General features: G+C 34.9%; 1 protein-coding gene across 6 annotated transcripts in view; it reads right to left on the bottom strand.

Moving 5' to 3' along the window:
* FNIP1 (folliculin interacting protein 1) overlaps positions 1 to 21039 on the bottom strand; it is a 129808-nt gene that overhangs the window by 31927 nt on the left and 76842 nt on the right. For all 6 annotated transcript variants that reach the window (XM_023617744.2, XM_023617745.2, XM_070234429.1 and 3 more), the window contains 6 exons: positions 20733 to 20804; positions 17949 to 18084; positions 15601 to 15802; positions 11868 to 11953; positions 1084 to 1230; positions 10 to 179 (listed from right to left, as the gene is read on the bottom strand). In XM_023617744.2, the coding sequence (XP_023473512.2) occupies positions 10 to 179; positions 1084 to 1230; positions 11868 to 11953; positions 15601 to 15802; positions 17949 to 18084; positions 20733 to 20804 (813 nt within the window). The remainder of the gene's footprint in view (positions 1 to 9; positions 180 to 1083; positions 1231 to 11867; positions 11954 to 15600; positions 15803 to 17948; positions 18085 to 20732; positions 20805 to 21039) is intronic.

Here is a 21039-nt window from a genome sequence, read left to right as displayed (position 1 = left end):
ACTACCTACCCAGTTGCGCCCAAAGTGGGTTATATGGATGAGTCTTTGCCAACATGTCCACACTCTGAGAGGAATGTTTTTCTAAAAATATTTTTATCGGTGGTTGTCCATTTGGCATGACTGTTGGAACCCAGGCAAGATGATTGGTCAGAACTGCAGTAATGAGTGCTGGCAAGAACCTGAAAATAAAATGCATGCCATCACATTCCAATCTGCCTTCATGAAACCTTAGGTAAAATGTAGTAACAGAATAAAGCAGAGAGAGTGTATATTCTCATGTGGCTAAAAAGCATAAAAAAGGAGACAAAAGAAGAAACAATACGTATATCACTAGGATGAAAATGAAAGTTAATACATTCTTGGTTAGGTAGGAGTTAAAGAAAATCCTTAAAGACAGCATTCACACAGAGCTATTTGTGATCATAATTACAAAACAAAAAGGCCACTCTACTTGAAAAGCTATGGATTCTTTTCAGTGTTTAACCTGCAAAATTTTATTAATGAATCAATCAGGTCTATACATTTCCAAATTACTGAATGCAAAAGTGAAGGAAAATACTAGGCAAACTTTGTCACTATCAAAGAGAATAAAAACATCTGAATTACTCATCTGGATTCTAGGAATTTGATGAATGGTAAGAAAAGAACAATATGATAAAATACCACATTAAAAATGTATCTCTGGAATCCTGGCACTTCCTTCTATTTTTTTCACTTCTTTTCTATGGAATGAAACTGTAAGTGGATAAAATTTATAAAATATAGGAAGTCTCAGAAAGTTTCATTAGATGTCAGGAATTTTAACTTAATACATAATTTAAAACATTTTTACTGTTTTTCATTCATCAGGTTCTGTAACTTTCTTCCATGTCCCATCTTTTAATTATCTTTTAGAATTCTGTTTTGATTATTAATAATATGAAATAATACCTAAGATAATGGTTAATTCTTTCACCTTTGTAATTGGGTTTGATCACAATCTAGATACTTAGTTAGATTAAATAATAGCTAAGATAGCACAGATAGATAGAGAGGGAGGGAGGGAGGGAGAAAAGGAGGGAGGTAGATAGAGTAAGCCATTACTGATTTTTGGAAGCATTCTCCATTAGAAAAGTGAACTCCTTCATGAAACGATGGCAAAGTTGATTCTTCTCTGGAGTCCCCGACATCATTGTAAGCCAGACAGGCTCTCCAATTCGTGGCATTGTATAAAGATTACAAATTGTTGTTCTAAAAAGAGGAAAACACATTAAGAAATTCATAGTGCCCAGAATTACATACTCTTAAAATAAAGTTTATGTTGCCACCCCTAGATTTATTAAAGCTTCTCAGAGAAGATAATCAATCAGTTGTTCCTTCTTTGTCATCAGCATAGTGCCACGAGAAATGTTCTGTACAAGAACTCAAAGCATTTTGGCTCTGGTCCTGGCTCTGCCCCCAATGACTGCATGCACTCAGGTAAATTATTTCCCTACTTTAAGGATGAGTTTCCTCCACTTATAAAATGAAAGGATAGGACTAGATAATTTCTAACGCCCCTTTTAGTTCTATATTTCTAAGGCATATTCTGTATTTAAACATACAGCAAATAATGCACAACACAGAAAAAAATATTTTAAATGGGGTAACAGCTTATCCATATACCCACTCAAAACTACAGCTTATCGACATAAGTTTGTTGCCTTTGCAGAGACTCTTTAGTAAAGTTCTGAAGGACAATGAGAATACTATACCTGCACACTATATTTTATGACTTTCTCAACTCTCTGAAGTTTTTCCTTGAATCAACACAAGTGAGCATCATTGCACAATTATGATAGTGCTTTTCCGGCTGTCTGCTGTATTTATTTAGACAACAGCTAGTCCTGTGACTTGCACTCTCTCCTGAAGGCTTCAAGGATATCTTTAAGATGTCAGTTCTTTCCCTTTTACATTAAAACCTATTCAGCAGAGTTCTTTATACTCACTAGACTAAGCAACTCCTGCAAAGTCGGGGTTTACAAAACTAGTCAATCTCTCAGAAGCTACAGAATGGTGTCCCACTTTCTACTGTCTAGGACAGTGCTGTCTAAGAGAACTTCGGGCAATGATGGGAACGCTCTATACCTGTGCTGTCCAATACAGTAGTCACTAGCCATATGTAGTTACTGAACACTTAAGATGTGGCCAGTATGACAGAGGAATTGGATTTTAAATTTTATTAGATTAATTTAAGTGGCTAACAGCTACTACATTAGAGAATACAGCTGTAGAAAGTTTTCTAAGATCTCCACAAGCTCTGATACCTACCTCAGCATAATTCTCTACCACCTAGAATACAAACAGGAAAAGAGTTCCCTTGTCTGTACAAGTTTTATTGAATAACAACACAATATAAACACAATATATTACAATGGATAAAAATAACAAATACAGGTCACACTGAGTTCTCAGCAGAGCATAAAATCATTGTTGAGTACTTAAATGGAAAAGAATGAAAGGCATTTTATAGAGAAAAATATAACTAAAATATAAACTAGGGATATGTCAAAATGCTTATTTTTAAAGCCTATTAAGGACATCCAGACAAGATGGAAAACTGAGCACAAATGTTTATCCTCTTTCAGTTCTGATGTCCCAACTGGACACCAGTTAAAGATTTGAAAACAGATACATCACTACAAAAAATAGAACTGGAGAGGAACCTTAGTGAAAATTAAAATTACAAATTTAATAAAATTCTAGAAGACAAAACAGAAAGAGGAATGTTAACTCAAGTAGTAGGGTAGAGGAAGATATGGATTATAGTGCTCACAAAGGAGGACATGTACAAAGAGGAGTTAATTTACCCCACTGAAACATGAAAAGGCTCAGGACTCATATAAGTGCCTGCTAAAGTAGAGGGCAGGAATTATATAAAACTGTAAACTGGGAGACTAATTCAAGGGCCATAAATGGTTGGTAACCCCTATCTCTACCCCATTTTCCCACAGAACAATTACAGATAGGAGAGCAGATGTAGCCATTGACTAGCCCAGAGAAATGACATCCCCCAAACCCTTCCTGATATATGAATCTTTCACAGTATATAAACAGACAGACAGTAAATCTTGTGGTGTTAAAATTTCATGGGGGGGTGATTAGGAGAAAAATGTCTAAATATGCTCCTTCAGAGAGTGATAAGGCAAAAAAGTTGAATAATTTTGCCCTAAAGTGAAGTTCTCCAATCTATGCCTGATTATGCACAGAGCTCCCAACCTGTATTTTGGTGATTCACTCTCAACTATGAATGGGCAACCAAAATACTGATACACAGGGAAAGCCTCAAAGGAGAGAGGGACACAGACGGAAAGACAGAAACATACACACACTCATACACACAAAATGAGGTCAAAGGAAATAGAAAATAATACATTCAGAAAAAGAGAAGGATGCAACTAGACTTTTGGTGGTGAATACAATGCAGTCTATAAAGAAGTCGAAATATAATGATGTACACCTGAAATTTACATAATGTTATAGGACAATGTGACCTCAATTTTAAAAAAAAGGAAAACATGATAGAAAAGAGACATAGAAGATCCAGGAGTGCCAGTTTCTAATAAAAAGAATTCAAGAGAGAGAAAATAGAGGAAAATAAATTATCAAAGAAAGTAGAAAATTTACCAGAGCTGAAAGACAAGATAGTGCTAGAACTATACTCAAAGGCTACAGGACTGAGGGGAAGGTATAAATTAATGGCAGAAAGTAAATATGTTCTAAAATTAATAAATCAAGAAATAGCTCCATTAACTATACTGTTTGAAAATATGGAGGTAAATAACAAAAGAAATATGTAAGAGTTAAAAGAGAATGTTCTTGGGAAGTAAATGGGGATGAGAAGAGTAGGATAGGGTTCATTTATTTTTCATTATTAGATCTTTCAGGATGTATTTTTTTATTTCTTAACCATTTGAAAGTACTTTTTGATTAAAATAAGCACTGTATAAATGAATGAATGAGCTGATCAATTCGTTTTTCATGAGTTTCTCCAGCACAGTAGTGTCTACCACAAGTCTTTATGTGTCACGGGCCAGAGGCAGACCACTAACTTTAGTATACTGGTCCAATGAGGAAATTAGTTTTAGTGTTTCAGTGTTTAAGGATATGTACTATGACCTCAGAGTGTATCCAGTGCAAAGATGGCAAAGAAATTAACTGTGCAATAGTGCTTCTTACTTTATACAACTCTATATTGTCATTAACAATCTAGAAGTAATGGTGCTTTCCTCCCCACTAAGATCATGCCCTATCCTTCAGATGTAAGAAACGCAAGTATTTTCAGTCATCTGACCCTTTATTTTTCCTGGTCTGTCCCTAGAGAATGAAAGATTCCTTTAGTTAGAAGGGAACTGTGAACATGATTTAGTTTTCCTTGACACGCACTAAGTCTAAGTAAAAATCCAAGAACCTCATCTTGCCAGGTAGCAATGCTAACTAAACATGCTTCCTGTTTCTCTAGGTTTCAGGGCTTCTGCATACACATGAATCATTTCCTTCCTCTTCTCAACTACCCCAAATTCATTAATCATCTGGTCTCAACCAACCACATACTTTAAAAATGATCTACTTGCTAATTTTTAATAATCACTTAATTTGAAAATTAAGTATGATAGATTCTCGTCACTGGCAGTAGTGTTCTATAAAGTCAATGTGAACACTGAATTAGTGAACACTGAATCACTGTTCTTAGGGGAAATAAAGGATTAGGCTCCCATGAGCCTCTTGTCACAACATTTTCATCAACCCATCAATCTATAATCTTGTTTTATGCGGGTTTCTGCTTAAAGACACTTTATGCTTGAGATACTTTAATATACTGTTGACTCTTTAACATTGAGTTCACAGCCAACAGCACTGACTCATGCCTGAACGAAACTCATTTAGCACATATATTTTTCTCTGTAAGGCACATCACAGCCTTCTTGCACTTAGGAACAGTGGACAGCGTTTCAGCACTACGCTTCGGAGCCATTTCTAATAACAAAATCACTAACAAAAAGTACAAAATGACTTTTTAAAAAGTGGCACTAAATAAATGTCAAAAAGGACACTTGTTTACAGAATGAGAACTGAAACAAGAAGGCAGAGCATGGTCTTATTTGATCGATGGGGATGCGTGTTAGGCCAAAATTTTCACTGCTCTGCGCATGTCCTCAAATGATCATAAAAGCTCTGTAAATATTATTGGGGGATTACAGATAAATCTTAGCAAGTAGGAGAATTCGTCAATACAGAATCCGTAAATAATGAGGTCAACTGTACATATGAAAGAACTTCTACAGATACAACTCTTAACAGAAATTATAAGAGTTTTATAAAGTATTTTTAAGATATTGTAAGAATGCTTAACTAACTTATAAAGGCTTTCACATTTGCACAGTGACGGAAGTCAGATAATCAAACTAATGCAAAAGGGAAGGTACACAATCATGAAATGATTTTCAGTGATTTTATAACTCATACATGTAAGTTCCAGGCAATCCTAAAATTCTAAGGCTAGGCCATTTATACTATTCAATACCACAGCAACTAACCCATAGGTATTTAATTCAAAAAACTTTTAAATAAAAATGTTATTTATAATCCAAGAGCAAGGTCAGTATTCTACTAGGAATGAGACTTATGACAATATTTACTATTCTGGTAACCTCAGCTGGATCTATAATGACAGTGTTTCCTCAGAACTCAAATAGGGATTCTTGGCCTTTTGCCACAAAGCTTGTGACTGCATAAAAGAAACCGTCAATCCAATAATGTAAGTAACAGCTCCAAGTGCAAGGGCAAAGATTCATTACTTTATGATACTACAAAATGTAAAAATCAAAAAGAATACTGCAGGATTCTTTTAGGCAAAAATAACTTTTCAAAACACATTTTTGTAATCATTCTAGTCCAAAGTCAACTAAACAACTTGAGTAAAACAATAAAAATTTTAAAATTATTAACAAAATGCTTGACCATATATTGCACATTTCTTTTACATTAGAGGTATAGTATCTACTTCAGGAAAAGCAAAACTCTTAAGAATCGTTGGTTGAACTTTCAAGCAAACTATAGATTAAATTTAGAAATTGACAATGATTATAACTTTTCATACTTCTTACATAATACTTATATTCATGACAGAGGCATATTTTATAGGTTTCTGATAGAAAAATCACTCTAGAATTTTTTTTCTGAGTTATGTATTTAAGTAAAATTTTCCAGCTATGTAAATGGCAGATAAACTAGGCTTCATGGGAATGTGTGCAAAGCAAAGCCGTCATAAACCATTAGAAATACATAAATAATCATTGTACCCAGCTGATAATAATTTAGCTTACCATGGTATTAAGGTTCAACATTTCTTGGTTTCAGCAAAACATAACAACTTCCCCCTTTGCATACATCATCTCTCTCAAGAATTTCCAAGCCTAGAAACTCAATTTCAAAGCAAAATTCTTCTCAAATGCTGACTCTCATATCCTCTCTAAGGGATGGACAGCAGGAATCATACAAGAGAAGGTTTACAGATATACCTAGCAATGCACTAGTACAGGAGTAGGATACAGTTTAATAATTTTTCTCCTTGAAAACAGTTTAAGTTGATAATTTCCAAAACAGCTTGTGAAGTAGAAATGCTAGGCCCTAGACCTATGGATTCGAACTCTAGGAGTTTGGGAAACAGTTCCCATTATGCCTGTCTAGTGATTAACTCAGTAATGGAATGGGTTTTTTTTTTTTAATCACAGGCTTATAAAGTAATTTAAGTTCCAAATAAAAGTCTAAATCAATCTTAGTTTTAACTAAATAAAGTTTTCAATTCCATTTCAATTCAGTGTGTTCTTCCATGAAAATATTGATATTTGAACTTTCAATTTCAAATATAACACTTCCAATTTCAATATAAAAATACTGATTAATATTTGAACTTCCAATGTCAGCTGACACATAAAGAGCTTCAAAGTCATCACACTCATCCTCACAAGAAAAAAGTTGAACTAAAAATCAATTTTTCTTAGCTACATTACAGAGGTCAAAAAATAAATTATCACCCTGAAAACTGGACAAATAGGGAGATACAGAGAATCACAGCTGCCATGAGCTTACCCTAAAGCTGACATCTCTAGTGCCAACAACAGGTAGGAACCTTTAAACAGGAATCGACTAATTGTTGGAGACTGAGTATGAACTCGCATTGAGTGATAAAAATTCCTGGGAGCCCCTCACACTTTCGTGGAGTACCATCAGATTTTCATCGTGAAGATCAAAAAAATCCCTTTATGTTTCATATAGGGGGAGGGGAAAAGTAACAATTTTTAAGTATACCCAGAGCATTCTCCAAAACAAAGGCCTGCCCTCCCAAGGGAAACTCCTATACAAGAGCCTTATCTGAACTGAGAGAAGGGCAATTAGACAACTCCAATCCCCACTAGCCTTCCTGGTTCCTCTAAAGGGAGCGGAAAAAGGGTAAGTAATGCTTCTGAAGGTCAAAACCCAGGAACTCGGGCTTACTAAAAAGAACTAAGATTTAGTCATAAGATTATAAAACACTTCCTCTCCTCAGCCCCAACACCTTACTACCACATCAACACGGCTCCAGTACAATAATAGTGGATTATAAATGAAAGACCTGCAGGACATAGAATCTATTTAGGAGGGAAACCAAAACAAACAAACAAACAAACAAAAAAAGAAAAACAAACAAACATGGAAATTATGGAAAAGTGAGGCTGGTTCCTTGAAAAGATGAATTAAAATTGATAAACTTCTATCCAAATAACCAAGAAAAAAAGAGAAATGACACAGAGTAGTAATATCAGAAATGAAAGAGGGGTCATCTCTACAGATCTATGGACATTAAAAGGATAATTAAGAAATAATATGAAAAACTCTATGTCAACATATTTGATGACTGAGATGAAATGGATCAATTCCTTGAAAGATGCAAACTACCAAACTCACACAGGAAGAAACAGATAATCTGAATAGTCCTACACCTATTTAAGAAATTTAATCAATAACTAATAACTCTCAGCAAACTAGGAATAAAGAGGAATTTCCTCAACATAGATAAAGATTATCTATAAGAAACTTACAGCTAATATCACACATAACAGTGAGAAACCTGAAGCTTTCCCACTAAGATCTGGTAGGAGGCAAAGATGTCACCTCTTACCACTGGCTTTTCAAAACTGTACCAGAAGTCCTTGCTAATGCAATAAGGCAAGAAAAGGAAATAAAAGCTATACAGATTGGGAATGAAGATATAAATCTGTCTTTACTTGCAGATAACATGATTGCCTATGTATAAAATCTGAAAGAATCAACAAAACACCCTCTTGGAATTAATAAGCAATTATAGCAAGATGGCAGGATATAAGTTTAATACAAAAAGTCAATTTTTTTCTTATACACTAGCAATGAACAGCTAAAATTTGAAATTATAAATACAATTTTATATTAACACCCAAAAAACCCAACCCTGAAATATTTATGTATAAATTTTTAAAAACTGTACAAGACCTATAAACTTTGATGAAAGAAATCAAAGATTTAAATAAATGAGAGAGAGTCCATGAAAATGTAATAATTAGAACTCTTAAGGTATAGGTATGAACAAATAAAATAACTTTGCACATAATTCATATATAAAAAGTGAAGAGGCCAACAAATTAAAGAAACATACTGATTAAAAATACTGTATTACTGAATTAGTGTTTAGTGTATATGGTTTCAGTGCTGCAAGATGAAAAAGTTCTAGAGATTTGTTACATGACAATGTGAATATATTTAATCCTACTGAACTGTACGCTTAAAAATGGTTAAGACATTAAATTTAACGTTATGTGGGGTTTTTTTCTGTTTTTTACCTTTTTTAAAGATTGGCACCTGAGCTAACATCTGTTGCCAATCTTTTTTCTTCTTCTTCTTCTCCCCAAAGCGCTCCCAACACATAGTTGTATATTTTAGTCACAGGTCCTTTTGGTTGTGCTATGTGGGATGCCACCTCAGCATGGCTTGATGAGTGGTGCCAGGTCCACACCCAGGATCTGAACCAGTGAAACCGTGGGCTCCCAAAGCGGAACACGAAAACTTAACCACTCAGCCACAGGGCTGGCCCCCCTACATGGTTTTCTTACCACAACAAAAAATTTTTTTATCACAAAGTAAAATACTGTGTTATTTATCATGCTTAAGTTGATAACTTAGGAAAGGCCTAAAATTAATATGTTAACATAAATATACAGCAGAGATAACAGCTCTAATATAATTTTTACCTGTGCAAATTATTTCCCTCCAAAACAAAAAAATTTTATATAGATTGAAAGTTAATTCTCTTATGTGTTTTTCTCTACATTTCTCCTAACCACTGAGTTTACAGCACAAAAATGTAAGACTTATAAACTCACTTTTAATGTCTTTTATCCTAAAAATTATGGTGAATAAAAGATGAATGAATAGAAAATTTTCTCCTTATCAATAACTGAGTCTAGTAGATAATTATTAAACAATAGCCATAAAGTAAACTTTTTCAATTTAAATAAATTAAAAACATGATAAAATATTCTATTAGTTTAGGTTATTTTTATCATTCAATTTCTATTTAATGGTTATCTGTAATTGCATTTCAAAAATTATACAGCAGAACTCTGGGGCTGGCCCAGTGGCGTAGTGGTTAAGTTTGTGTACTCCACTTTGGTGGCCTGGGGTTCGCAGGTTTAGATCCCAGGCTTGAACCTACACACCGCTCATCAAGCCATGCTGTGGTGGCATCCCATATACAAAATAGAAGAAGACTGGCACAGATGTGAGGTCAGGGACCATCTTCCCCAAGCAAAAAGACGACAATTGGCAAGAGATGTTAGCTCATGGCCAATCTTCTTCCCACACACACACACACAAATTATACAGAACTCTTCTATGCTACATAACTTTTACTTACGGAAATAAATTATTGTATCATAGATTCAAAGTTCCTAGAACACTGCTGAGGCAATGAAGTCTCTCCTTTTGAGAGAATTTAAAAAAAGGACCCAGACTGACTTTGACTTGACTTCATTTTACGTACTGTGGTTTAACACAATATGAGAAAAATGAAGAACAAAAAAGGAAAAAAGCTGAAAACAAACATGGGTTTTTTCTTGTCAAAATTACTAAATACACCACTCCTTAGTCATCTGCATTAAAAAAAAAGTATATATATGACATGCCTACCGTTTCACCACAGCAATCTTGCAATATCACAAGCTAAAATAGGCTCTCACTTCAAAATGTAATAGTGCATTTTCACAAACAATCCAGAAGATCTCTGCTCCAATAAGGGACTGCACAGTCACCAATGAACAAATATGCAGTCAGCTTTTCCGAAAGTAAGGTACATGGACTACTGGTGGTAATAACCTTAGGTGTTACAAAGATACCTATTTCTAATTTTAATTATTATGCATTCATTTTTACAGATCGTTCATTATGGCAAAAGGTATTGATTCCCCATTTAGAATAATGATGCATAAAGTTTCAAATGAAATACATTTATTAAGGTATAAGAGGGTCAATTTAAAGAGAAACCTTAAATTAAAATGGCATAGATGATATGAAGATTTGGCAAAACTGTGAGCGTGAGGATGTGAATGACTAAAGTTTGAGAAGCACTGCTGTAGGTTATATTTGTCATAGAAAATAGTGGTGTCATTAATGTCAGGCATGCTGCTAAGTACTTTAAACACATTATCTCATTTTATCCTTACAATAATCTATTAGATTATTACTAATTGAATTACAGAGTTTAGACTAGAAAGCTAAGCATCAAAAATGCTAATGAGCCTGCCCAAGGTCACCAGGGACAGTAAAAGGCAGAGCTAGGGTTAGGATACAGTCTGTCAGATACTAAAGTCTGAGTTCTCCCCCATGGGGTATACTATCTCTCCAGCCTAAAGGAGGAAATACTGACAGGATGACGTAGATCTGAATCGAACCTCTTTTTTTTGTTGTTGTTTTGTTGAGGAAGATTAGCCCTGAGCTAACATCTGCCACCAATCCTCCTCTTTTTTGCTGAGGAAGACTGGCCCTGAGCTAACATCCATGCCCATCTTCCTCTACTCTATATGTGGGACACCTGCCACAGCATGGCTTGACAAGTGGTGCATAGGTCTGCAGCCGGGATCTGAACCGGCGAACGTCAGACTGCCAAAATGGAATGTATGAACACAACCACTGCGCCACGGGGCTAGCCCTTGAATTGAATCCCTTTGAGGGAGACACACATCAGTCTCTTATTGTGATTCCCAATATAAGTTCATATGCAATACGTTTGCTTGGTATAATTAGAGCACAGTTACAGCAGCTGTTGGAGCTCCAGGCACAAGCTTTGTTTGTACCAGAAAACATTGGCAGGAGAAATACTATCTGCCGTGCCATATCTAGAGAAAGGATCAAGCAACAGAATTATTCAGAACATCAAGTTCATATTCCCTATATCCATGTATCTTTGTATTCCACCTATGCTAGAACATCTAATTACTATCACTGGTTAAGTAACACTTAACCAGTTCCTACATCTAGTAGTCCAAGACAGGACAAGCACATTTCTGCTAGAACAAGGGTCTCTTCTGGTCATATATGCTTGTCTAATGGTCCAATACTAAAAGCCATACCACTGATGGCTCCCAAATGTGCTTAAACTCCAAGTACATTTGCTATTTAATAACACAGGAGCTGATGGCCTACTGAATTACACTCTTATTTGAATATGGGACAAAGAAATCTAAGGAATTAAATTTTATTAGAATAAGTTAAAGAAAACAAATAAATCTTCCAGTGTACACTGCAAAACTTTATATTAAGAAAAGCTGGAGAGTATGTACCTGAATTCATTTAAAGCATCAACTATTCGATTATATGCCAAACTCCTCTGACTGGCATCAGCTGATCTCCGACTCATTTTCATAGCCTTGAAAGCAATCAAATAGTTAATTCTTATATTGACTATGGGCAAAATATGGAAAAAAAGTGAACAAAATCACATATTTCTACAACACTCTACCACCATTCTTATCCAGAAAGATACAAAGACACACAGATATTACAGTGGCTTTCTTTTTGCACCTTTGATGGCTATTAATGATTATAACAAAATTCAAATTTTTCAATATTAAATCTCTTATTCTAACTGTCAAATCAGAGAATGTCAACACACAAAGAAAGTGATGCTGACAGTTTCTTGGTTACATAAAACTTCCCCCCCCAACACAACAAGATACAATGATAACTCAATAACCATAGCTCATAGTTTTCTCTAATATTTCGCAGATAATGGTTCTAAGTAAATCTTGTTTTAAAATCTAAAATATAAAGATTCTACTGAAAGATATCTCAAGTTATTAATAATATTTGTTTTCTTAAAAATATATTTAGCCAAGGTTGAGAAACTTTGCTTTAGGTAGCCAGAAAGATCAGGATTAGGATATGAATGTAAAAAAAAATTTGTAATTTTTAAGACTCTTTCAAAGAGAATGGACTTCTACATTACATATGTGATTACTAATTAGTAAAAATAATTTTTTTTTAAATTTACATTTAAGAGAAGATCAGACTACTTCAGGCCAGAAATCATGTTCATGTACATCCAAAAGCTTCATAGGGTAAAAGTAAAACTTACTTTATTTTTTTACAAACTGATGAGAGATTCCCAATTTATAAAGAAATGAACATTCCTTAGCTAGAATTGAGCAGTATTCTTTCTTAAATTTAAAAGTGATAAAACATTTAAATTACATTATAGATCTCAAAAGGTGGAAAAGACTTCAAAATAATCCCCAAGGTGCCCAGAAACAAAATCCAGGGCTTTTTATTTAAAAAAAAAAAAAAAAAAAAAAAAGTGATAGTTTGAAAACTAGACCTAAAATATAACTTCTTTGGACAGTCCAGTGTTTACTATATTCTATCATTAATTAACAACTATAGAACTTCTAAAATTAAGTTCTATTCATTTATATAAAAGTATTCATTCACTCAGCTTTATCTTTCAGCTTTAATAAGAAATGAGATGTTAAATGAACAAATATACAGACAACTATGAGTACTGCAATGTACACTTTAGGTTGTAGAATGTTCAAAGCTTTAAAACGTTTAAAAAGCAATCTTTAATGATTATAGTGCCTGAATATTTTAAGTTTTATACAACCTTGAAACACTTCTCCCAGTAATTCAAAATGTCAGTTCAGCCACAGCTAAACTTGTGTGTACTGACTTTGGTAACAACAGACTACAAAAAGGGACAGCAGCCAACTGAAGAAAATGTCACCACTATCTAAGTTCTGAAAAAGTAAATGAAAACAGCCTTTACTCATTGGTTCAGTAAAAAAGTACTGCTGACGATCTACTTGTCTTTTGGCAGAATTAATGTGAATAACTAACATCAGTGTCTTCTCTAGAGGGAGATGATCTTCAATCACTAGTGAGTTACTGAAATGCATCCTCAGCTTTCTAGACCATTCCAATTGGTCTTCCCATCTCTGGCTTCTTATTCAAGTCTCTTTTAAACACACTGCTAAATTAATCTTCCTAAAGCACAATTTAGAGACAGCCTTAAAAACAAAGTCAGATCTTCTGACAAGCATTCCAGATTCTTTGTGATCTGGTCCCCATTAACTCTGCCAGCCATACCACTCATTACTCCTCTTTGTATCCTTTCCCTTCTGCATACTGTCACAGGGATTAAGAACTTTAGTTACACCCAGTGACTCATTAGTTTGACTTCTGGGAATCTGTTCTAAATTGGAAAATTTACCAAGAAAATCTGGAAAATTCACCAAGATGTTAACTATTGTGTAGCTATAATTCTGAAAAAGTAGAAATGGCCTAATAGAAAAATTGTTACTTAAATTGAGGAAAGCCACTAAAATATATTTAAGAACCATTTATAATGACATGAAAATGTATATTTTACAATGCTGAGCTTTTAAAAATAGGCACAAAATTGAAACAATATCGATGCAACACAATCCCAACCAAGTAAAAGTACAAGGACAGAAAAGGCCTGGATGGCAAAGCTTTATGGTTAAATCCTACACATCCTTTAAGATGCAGTCCAGATGAAATATCTTCCAAATAGGAAGTCATTTTTCTTTCCTACAAATTCCTAAAACACTTTTCTTGTCCTCCTTTTTTAGTTATCCTTATGCTCTACCTTGTATTCACAATTGTCTTATTTTACATAAATTCATTATATACAGCAGCAGCAGCATTTGACACAATCATTCCTACCTTCTTAAAACACTTTCTTCACTTGGCTCCCCAAAAAGAGTACTCTTTCTTGTTTTTCCTCCAACTTGAATGGCCAATACTCAGTCTCCTCTGCTGGTTCCTTCTTAACTCCTCAAATTTTAACTGTTGAAATGTTCCACAAATCAGGCCTCTCCTCTCTTCTCTCCCTCAATCAATTTCATGGCTTTAAATATGATCTATACACTGGTGACTGTCCAGCCTGGATCTTTCCCCTAAACTCTAGACTCACATAACCACTTGGACATCCAGGATGCAACTCAAACTCCTGATCTTCCTCCACCAAAACTGTTCTATCTGTAGTCTTTCCCATTTTGGTACTGGCAACTTCATTCTTCTTACTGCTCAAGTGAAAAATCTCGAGTCAATCTCTACTGTTCTTTTTCTCGTACACCCCAATTCAATCCATTAGCTAATCACATTAGCTCAATTTTCCAAATATATCCAAAAATTCAACCACTTCTCACCAACTTCATCACTAAATTGGTTTGAAGATACACCATCTCTCGTCTGGATTACTGCAACAGCCTCCTAACTGGTCCCACAAAATCCACCTTTGCCTCTAGAAATCTATTCTCCACCAGAAGAGCGAGCAATTCTCATAAATAAATTAGTCATTCTTCCACACAAAATCCTCCAATGGTTTCCCATCTTTCTTAAGAGTAAATGCCAATGCTCTTACAATGGTATCCTATGAGGTTCTACATGATCTGGTCTTACTTCTAACCCAGCCACTTTGGTCTCCTTACTGTTGCCCAAGCATCAGGTTTATTCCTGACACATGTCTTTTGCCCCTATCTGGAACATTCTTCTCTCAGATAGTTGTAGCTTACTTCTTCTGTATCTCTGGACCACATGTCATTTATCAGGAACCTTCCTGACTAGCCTATAACAATTAGCAATCCTTCCATCCAGCATTCCTTTAAACCTTTCCCTGTTTTAATTTTCTCCACAGCACTTACTATCATCTAAAATCTTACATATTCATCTTTTTATTTGCTGTCCCATGTGGTCAGGAGTGTTGCTTTTTTCCTCATCTTTATCTTCAGTTGCTGAAACAGTGCCTGCCACCTTACAGGTCCTCAATTTTTATTTATTGAATGAATGGATGAATGACCTTAGATCTTTTATTAGGCAGTAAGCTGCTTAAAAAGAACTGAAGTCTATTTTGCATCTCCCAGAGCACTTTGTAGGATACCTGCACAGTGCTTGTTAATCTTTCTGCCAAATGAATAAACATAATGCTTAATCAGGAGAGTAAGATTCAAAGGAAACCAAAGGATATAAACAAACCAACGACATGACTAAGCTTACCTGTTCTATTGCACTCTTTAATTTGTTCATGTGGCTTTCAAATAGAGGAAAATGTGAAAAAAAGAATTCATTAAATTTGTTATTTTCATCTTCATCTTTGGACAATGAAAAGATTACCCCAATTGCAATCTTCTTTTTCCTCACAATTCCTGGGTTAGGGCCACAGTTTTCATCTGACAGATTAAAGCTTTCTTCTACAGACCTTAAAAATAAATGTTTTTTAATATTAAAAAATAAAAAATAATTAAATTCACAATTCAATCTTCTTGCTAATTAAATGTAGGCAAGCTAAAGGTCCTATGCTGTTTTATCAAGCAAATTTAAAAATTCCTATCAGTTGCGTATCTCTTTGAGAAATCTACTGTCTATTTCCATAAAGCTCATATTTTTATAAGAAATTTTAATAGAGAGTCAGACTGGGAACATTTTTGTTAAATAAGATGACTAAAAATGTAGATAGTCCCAATTCATAGCCAAACTAAAAATGCCTAAATTTTAAGGTTTATAAATGATTCTGACACAATCTAATCACTGTTCTAAGATCTCCTTGTCTCTCCTTTTGATTCCAAGAATAAAATCAAAAATGAAGGAATAAAGAGAGTGAGTAAAGGGGAAAATAAGAAGCTTCATCATCTATAGTTGTCCTTAACACAGGATAAAAAAAAATCTTTCAAGAATGAATTAACTTGCCAAAATAGAAACATGAAAAATTGAAATATCCAAACATGCAGTACATGGATCAAAGACCTAAAGAGAAGAGGTAAAGCTATAACACTCTTAGAAGAAAACATAGGGTAAAAGCTTCATGACGTTGGATTTTACAATGATTTCTTGGATATGACAACAAAGGAAGAGGCAACAAAAGAAAAAAATAAATTGGACTACATAAAAATTAAAAACTGTTGTGCATCAAAGGATACTATGAACAGAATGAAAAGACAACTCATGAAATGGGAGAAAATATTTGCAAACCATATATCTGATAAGGGGTTAATACCCAGCATAAATGAAGAACTCCTACAACTCAACAACAACAAAATAAACCATCTGATTCACAAATAGGCAAAGCAGGGGCCCACTCGGTAGTATAGCAGTTAAGTTTGCATGTTCCGCTTCAGCGGCCTGGGGTTCTCCAGTTCAGATCCTGGGTGTGGACCTATGCACCGCTTGTCAAGCCATGCTGTGGTAGGCATCCCACATATAGAGTAGAGGAAGATTGGCATGGATGTTAGCTCAAGGCCAGTCTTCCTCGGCAAAAAAAAGGAGGATTGGCAGCAGATGTAGAGGAAGATTGGCATGGATGTTAGCTCAAGGCCAGTCTTCCTCGGCAAAAAAGAGTAGGATTGGCAGCAGATGTTAGCTGAGGGCTAATCTTCCTCAAAAAAAAAAACAGGCAAAGCACTTAATAGACATTTCTCCCAAGAAAACATACACGTGGCCAAAAAGCACATGAAAACATGTTTAACATCACCAGCCATTATAGACATGCAAATCAAAACCACGAAATACCACTTCACATCAATTAGGATGGCTATTACCAAAAAAAGAGAAAATAACTATTGGCAATGATGTGGAGAAATTAGAACTCTCGTGAGTTTCTGGTGGGAATGTAAAATGGGGCAGCCACTGTGGAAAACAGTATGGCAATTCCTCAAAAACTTAAACACAGAATTACCATATGATCCAGCATCTTCTGGATAAATACCCAAAAGAATTAAAAGCAGAGACTCGAACAGATATTTGTATACTCGTGTTCATATCAGTATTACTCACAATAGCCCAAAGGTGGAAGCAACCAAAGTCCATCACAGACAAATGGATAAACAAATGTGGTATATACATACAATGGAATATCATTCAGCCATAAAAAGGAATAAAATTCTGATACATGCTACAACACAAACTTTAAGGACATGCTAAGGTGACATAAAAGGACAAATATTATACGATTCCACTTTTATGAGGTATCTAGAGTAGCCAAATTCATAGAGACTAAAAATAGAAAGGTGGTTGCTAGGGGTTAAGGGGAGGGAGGAATGGGGAGTTATTATTTAACAGGTACAGAGTTTCAGTCTGGAGAGAGAAAAAAAAGTTCTGGACATGAACGGTGATGACAGTTGTACAACAATGTGGAGCTACTTAGTGCCACTGAACTCTACCCTTAATAATGGTTAAAATGGTAAATTTTACACTATGCATAACTTATCGCAATAAAAAAAGTAATACATTTTAAAAGTTTTCAGTTCCAGACTTAAAATATACAAAATACAAATCCAGGCTCTAAAAAAAACCATATAAAATTTTAAGGAACTTTTCAATCCTGTTATAAACTGAAGGTTCCAACTTACCATCTAGGAAATACCCCATTCTCTAAACTTGTTGTTTGGCTGCGTCGCCAGCGTCGCTGGTAGCTGCTAGCACAACTTCGGGTAAGTGAGGAGTTTGGTGAGGGAAACGGTGTAATAAGCAAGCTGCTGAGAGATGCTGTCAAGTCAGAATAAGAACAAGTATAAAGTATAAGTCAATAATAACTAAGCATAAGCGCAAATTTCTTTTTAACAGATTTAAGAGTGGTGACTCCAACTTTCCATTTTGCTTCTTAAGTCTCTAAAATTTCCATTTAAAAAAAAAACAACACTGTTGGAGCAGGGTCTCAAAAGAGAAAAATCATATATTAACAGTGTGTTGGAAAGAGACTCTGAGACAATCCTGTTTTGACATCCTTACCCCACCCCTGACCCAGAAGAAAATGCTGCTTTGAAACAAAGCATTATCCCTTTGGCCATGAGACTGTCCCTAGCTTCACTGATTCCTTAGTTCTTAAATTAAAGGAAATATGATATGATTCAATTTTAATGCAGCAGCTAGATTTTAAGAACAAAAGCCATATTTGAAAATAAGTGTTGGAACGTCATTTAAAGACATCATTTAAAAGTACTCATGGATGGCTTGTGCATAGGCAGTCAAGCCTCTGAATGCTTGGCCACTTTTAATAAGAGTCATGACTATACCAACTAAGCTCTGAAAAAGTAAATCATATAGATTGCTCTCCAGAGCATTCTAAGCAGTGAGAGACACATTCCAATAGAGTCCACTATGATTATAACTGCTGCAATCCCCTAACTGTGAGAATTCTTTTCTTCACAAAACCCCTTCTGTGCAATCCAGAAGTTCTGTTTCTTGACTGGGGGTCAAAAGCTACAACCCTGTATTTTTACTTGGACTAGGGATCCTTTCCTTCTCCCCACTGGATCTGGAGAGGAAAAGACCTTAAGGGCTTGCTTTTGTTTAAGTGATATTTTAGATGCCCATCTTCATGCTTACAACCACACACTGAAAATTAAAGTAATCAAAAACAGGGAAGTATTATCATCATCTATGAAAAGATACATACCAGATGACATATTATTTTGGACATGGGGACTGAAAACTAAGAGACTATCATTATGAAGATCTGTTCATTTGAATTTTCTCTGACAAATGATAAAAGGGAGAGCTTTCCGTGCCATGCAAACATCTGTACCACCAGTGAATTAATTCTACACTACTTCTTGAAAAGACCACATTTTGTCAATTAGTACTATAAAACTTTGTAGTCTAAGACTGAGTACATATAACTAATCCAGGTATGGCTTCAACGAAAACTCAAATGCCACTCAAAATGTGGAAAAGCTGTGTTTTACTACATTCTGGTATTAAAAATAACCCTATTAGAATACAGCCGAAAATACACAATTAACTTAAATGGCATATGTGAATTTAATGGCTTGAAGAAGGCTTACAGATCAATCTAGTCAGGCCCTTCAATTTATAGTTGAAGAAAATGAAGTATAGAGACATTAATTTACCCTCCTTAAAATCTTGGATAAAATAATGAGAATTAAATTCCTGCCACAGAAGAGAAAACTGAATCTCTACATTATACAGAAGCAAAGGGTATTAAGAGAAAAATACTCCAGATTAATTCCTAAGAACAAAAATAAACTCAGACAAGAAGGGTGAGATTATGTGAAAGATGCAGACTTTTCATTTTAGAGTGGTCCATCAGAATCAGGTGTTGCGCTTTCTCATTTTGTTGTTTCTCAAATATAGATGCCAAGCCTTTCTCTAGGCTAAATCAGAGTCTTCAGGAGTAGACTTCAGGCATCTGGAAAATTTTTTTTGAAACTTCTTGCTATTCTAATGCATACCTAGGATTACAATAGATGGTAAGTTTGGACTTCCCATCTATAACTCAAAACTGAATCGTAAAGAAGTTACATTGCAGAGTCTTATAATGTAACAACACATATGGATAACCACAGAAGATAAAGTTTCTCATATCTAACAATAATTCAAGCCTAAGATTACTCCTCCTTTCATGTACACTTATCTCTGGGCCCTGACAAACACTTTTCCTTTTAACTGGAATGCCCTTCTTCCCTGCCTTCGCCTGTATAACTCCTATTTATTTCTCAAGACGCAACTCAAGTATTATCCCTCTGTAAAGCATTACTGGCACCTTTCCCCTTACCGGGACTAAGTGAGGTCCCATTCTCTGAACCTCTTTGTACAGGTCCATCAGAGAACATATCACACAAAGAACCATGACACACGATTCTCCTGACTCTTCTCTCAGGAGACTCTGTGCTCCTTAAGGGTAGAATCTGAGCTTTACTTTTTTTTTATCCTCACCATGTTTCAATAAAAGTTTGGTAGACAAATTGTGGAAGAGTCCATATTTGAAAGAAATATGTGTAACCTTTGTTCAAAATGCCAAAGCTCTTCTGGGCAAGAGACAGTCTGACAATTTAAACTCTAGTTAAGAGCAAGCAGATATAAGCAAATGTGTTTTTTCTACTATGCTATCTAAGCAATCTCTTGAGCAATACTTTTTTCTTGTAATGGCTAAGTCTAAGCCAGTGTGCATTCATCCAGGCCATGTTCCACCAGGCACATTTAACAGTAAACATGAAAATTTTCAAATACAAAATATTTCCCTCTGCTGTTTCTAGAATTCTTTTGCAGGACTAATATCAATACTAAAAACTGTGTACATAAAACTGGATGCAAGGGCAAAGATAAAAAAGAAAATCAGTGTCAGCTAAGAGTGATCTCATAAAAACTGTATTAATACATGAAGCTGGCATTACCAGAGCGTGCTATGCCACTGTCTCTGTCCTCATTCAGCTCTCTTCCAGGCATGTCCATTGGGTTACTGTGAACTGTGAATCAAGATAAAACTGTCAGTTATAAAATACATTGCTATTCAGGTTGATGTTGTTCCTTTTACATAGCAAACTAAATCATGCTCATCTCATTGCATTCCTTTATTTTTTTTTCAATAGCATGGCACAAACCCAACACCAAGAGCTATTATTCAGTTGAACAAGCTTTGAGATCTATCATAAGATTTGACATATAATATGAAAACGATCTATGATATAATATCTAAAGAAG

The sequence above is a fragment of the Equus caballus genome, chromosome 14 (assembly GCF_041296265.1).
Source record: "Equus caballus isolate H_3958 breed thoroughbred chromosome 14, TB-T2T, whole genome shotgun sequence".
Lineage (NCBI taxonomy): Eukaryota > Metazoa > Chordata > Mammalia > Perissodactyla > Equidae > Equus > Equus caballus.
Note: the sequence above shows the minus strand (reverse complement) of the source record. Positions and strands in the feature narration are given on the sequence as shown.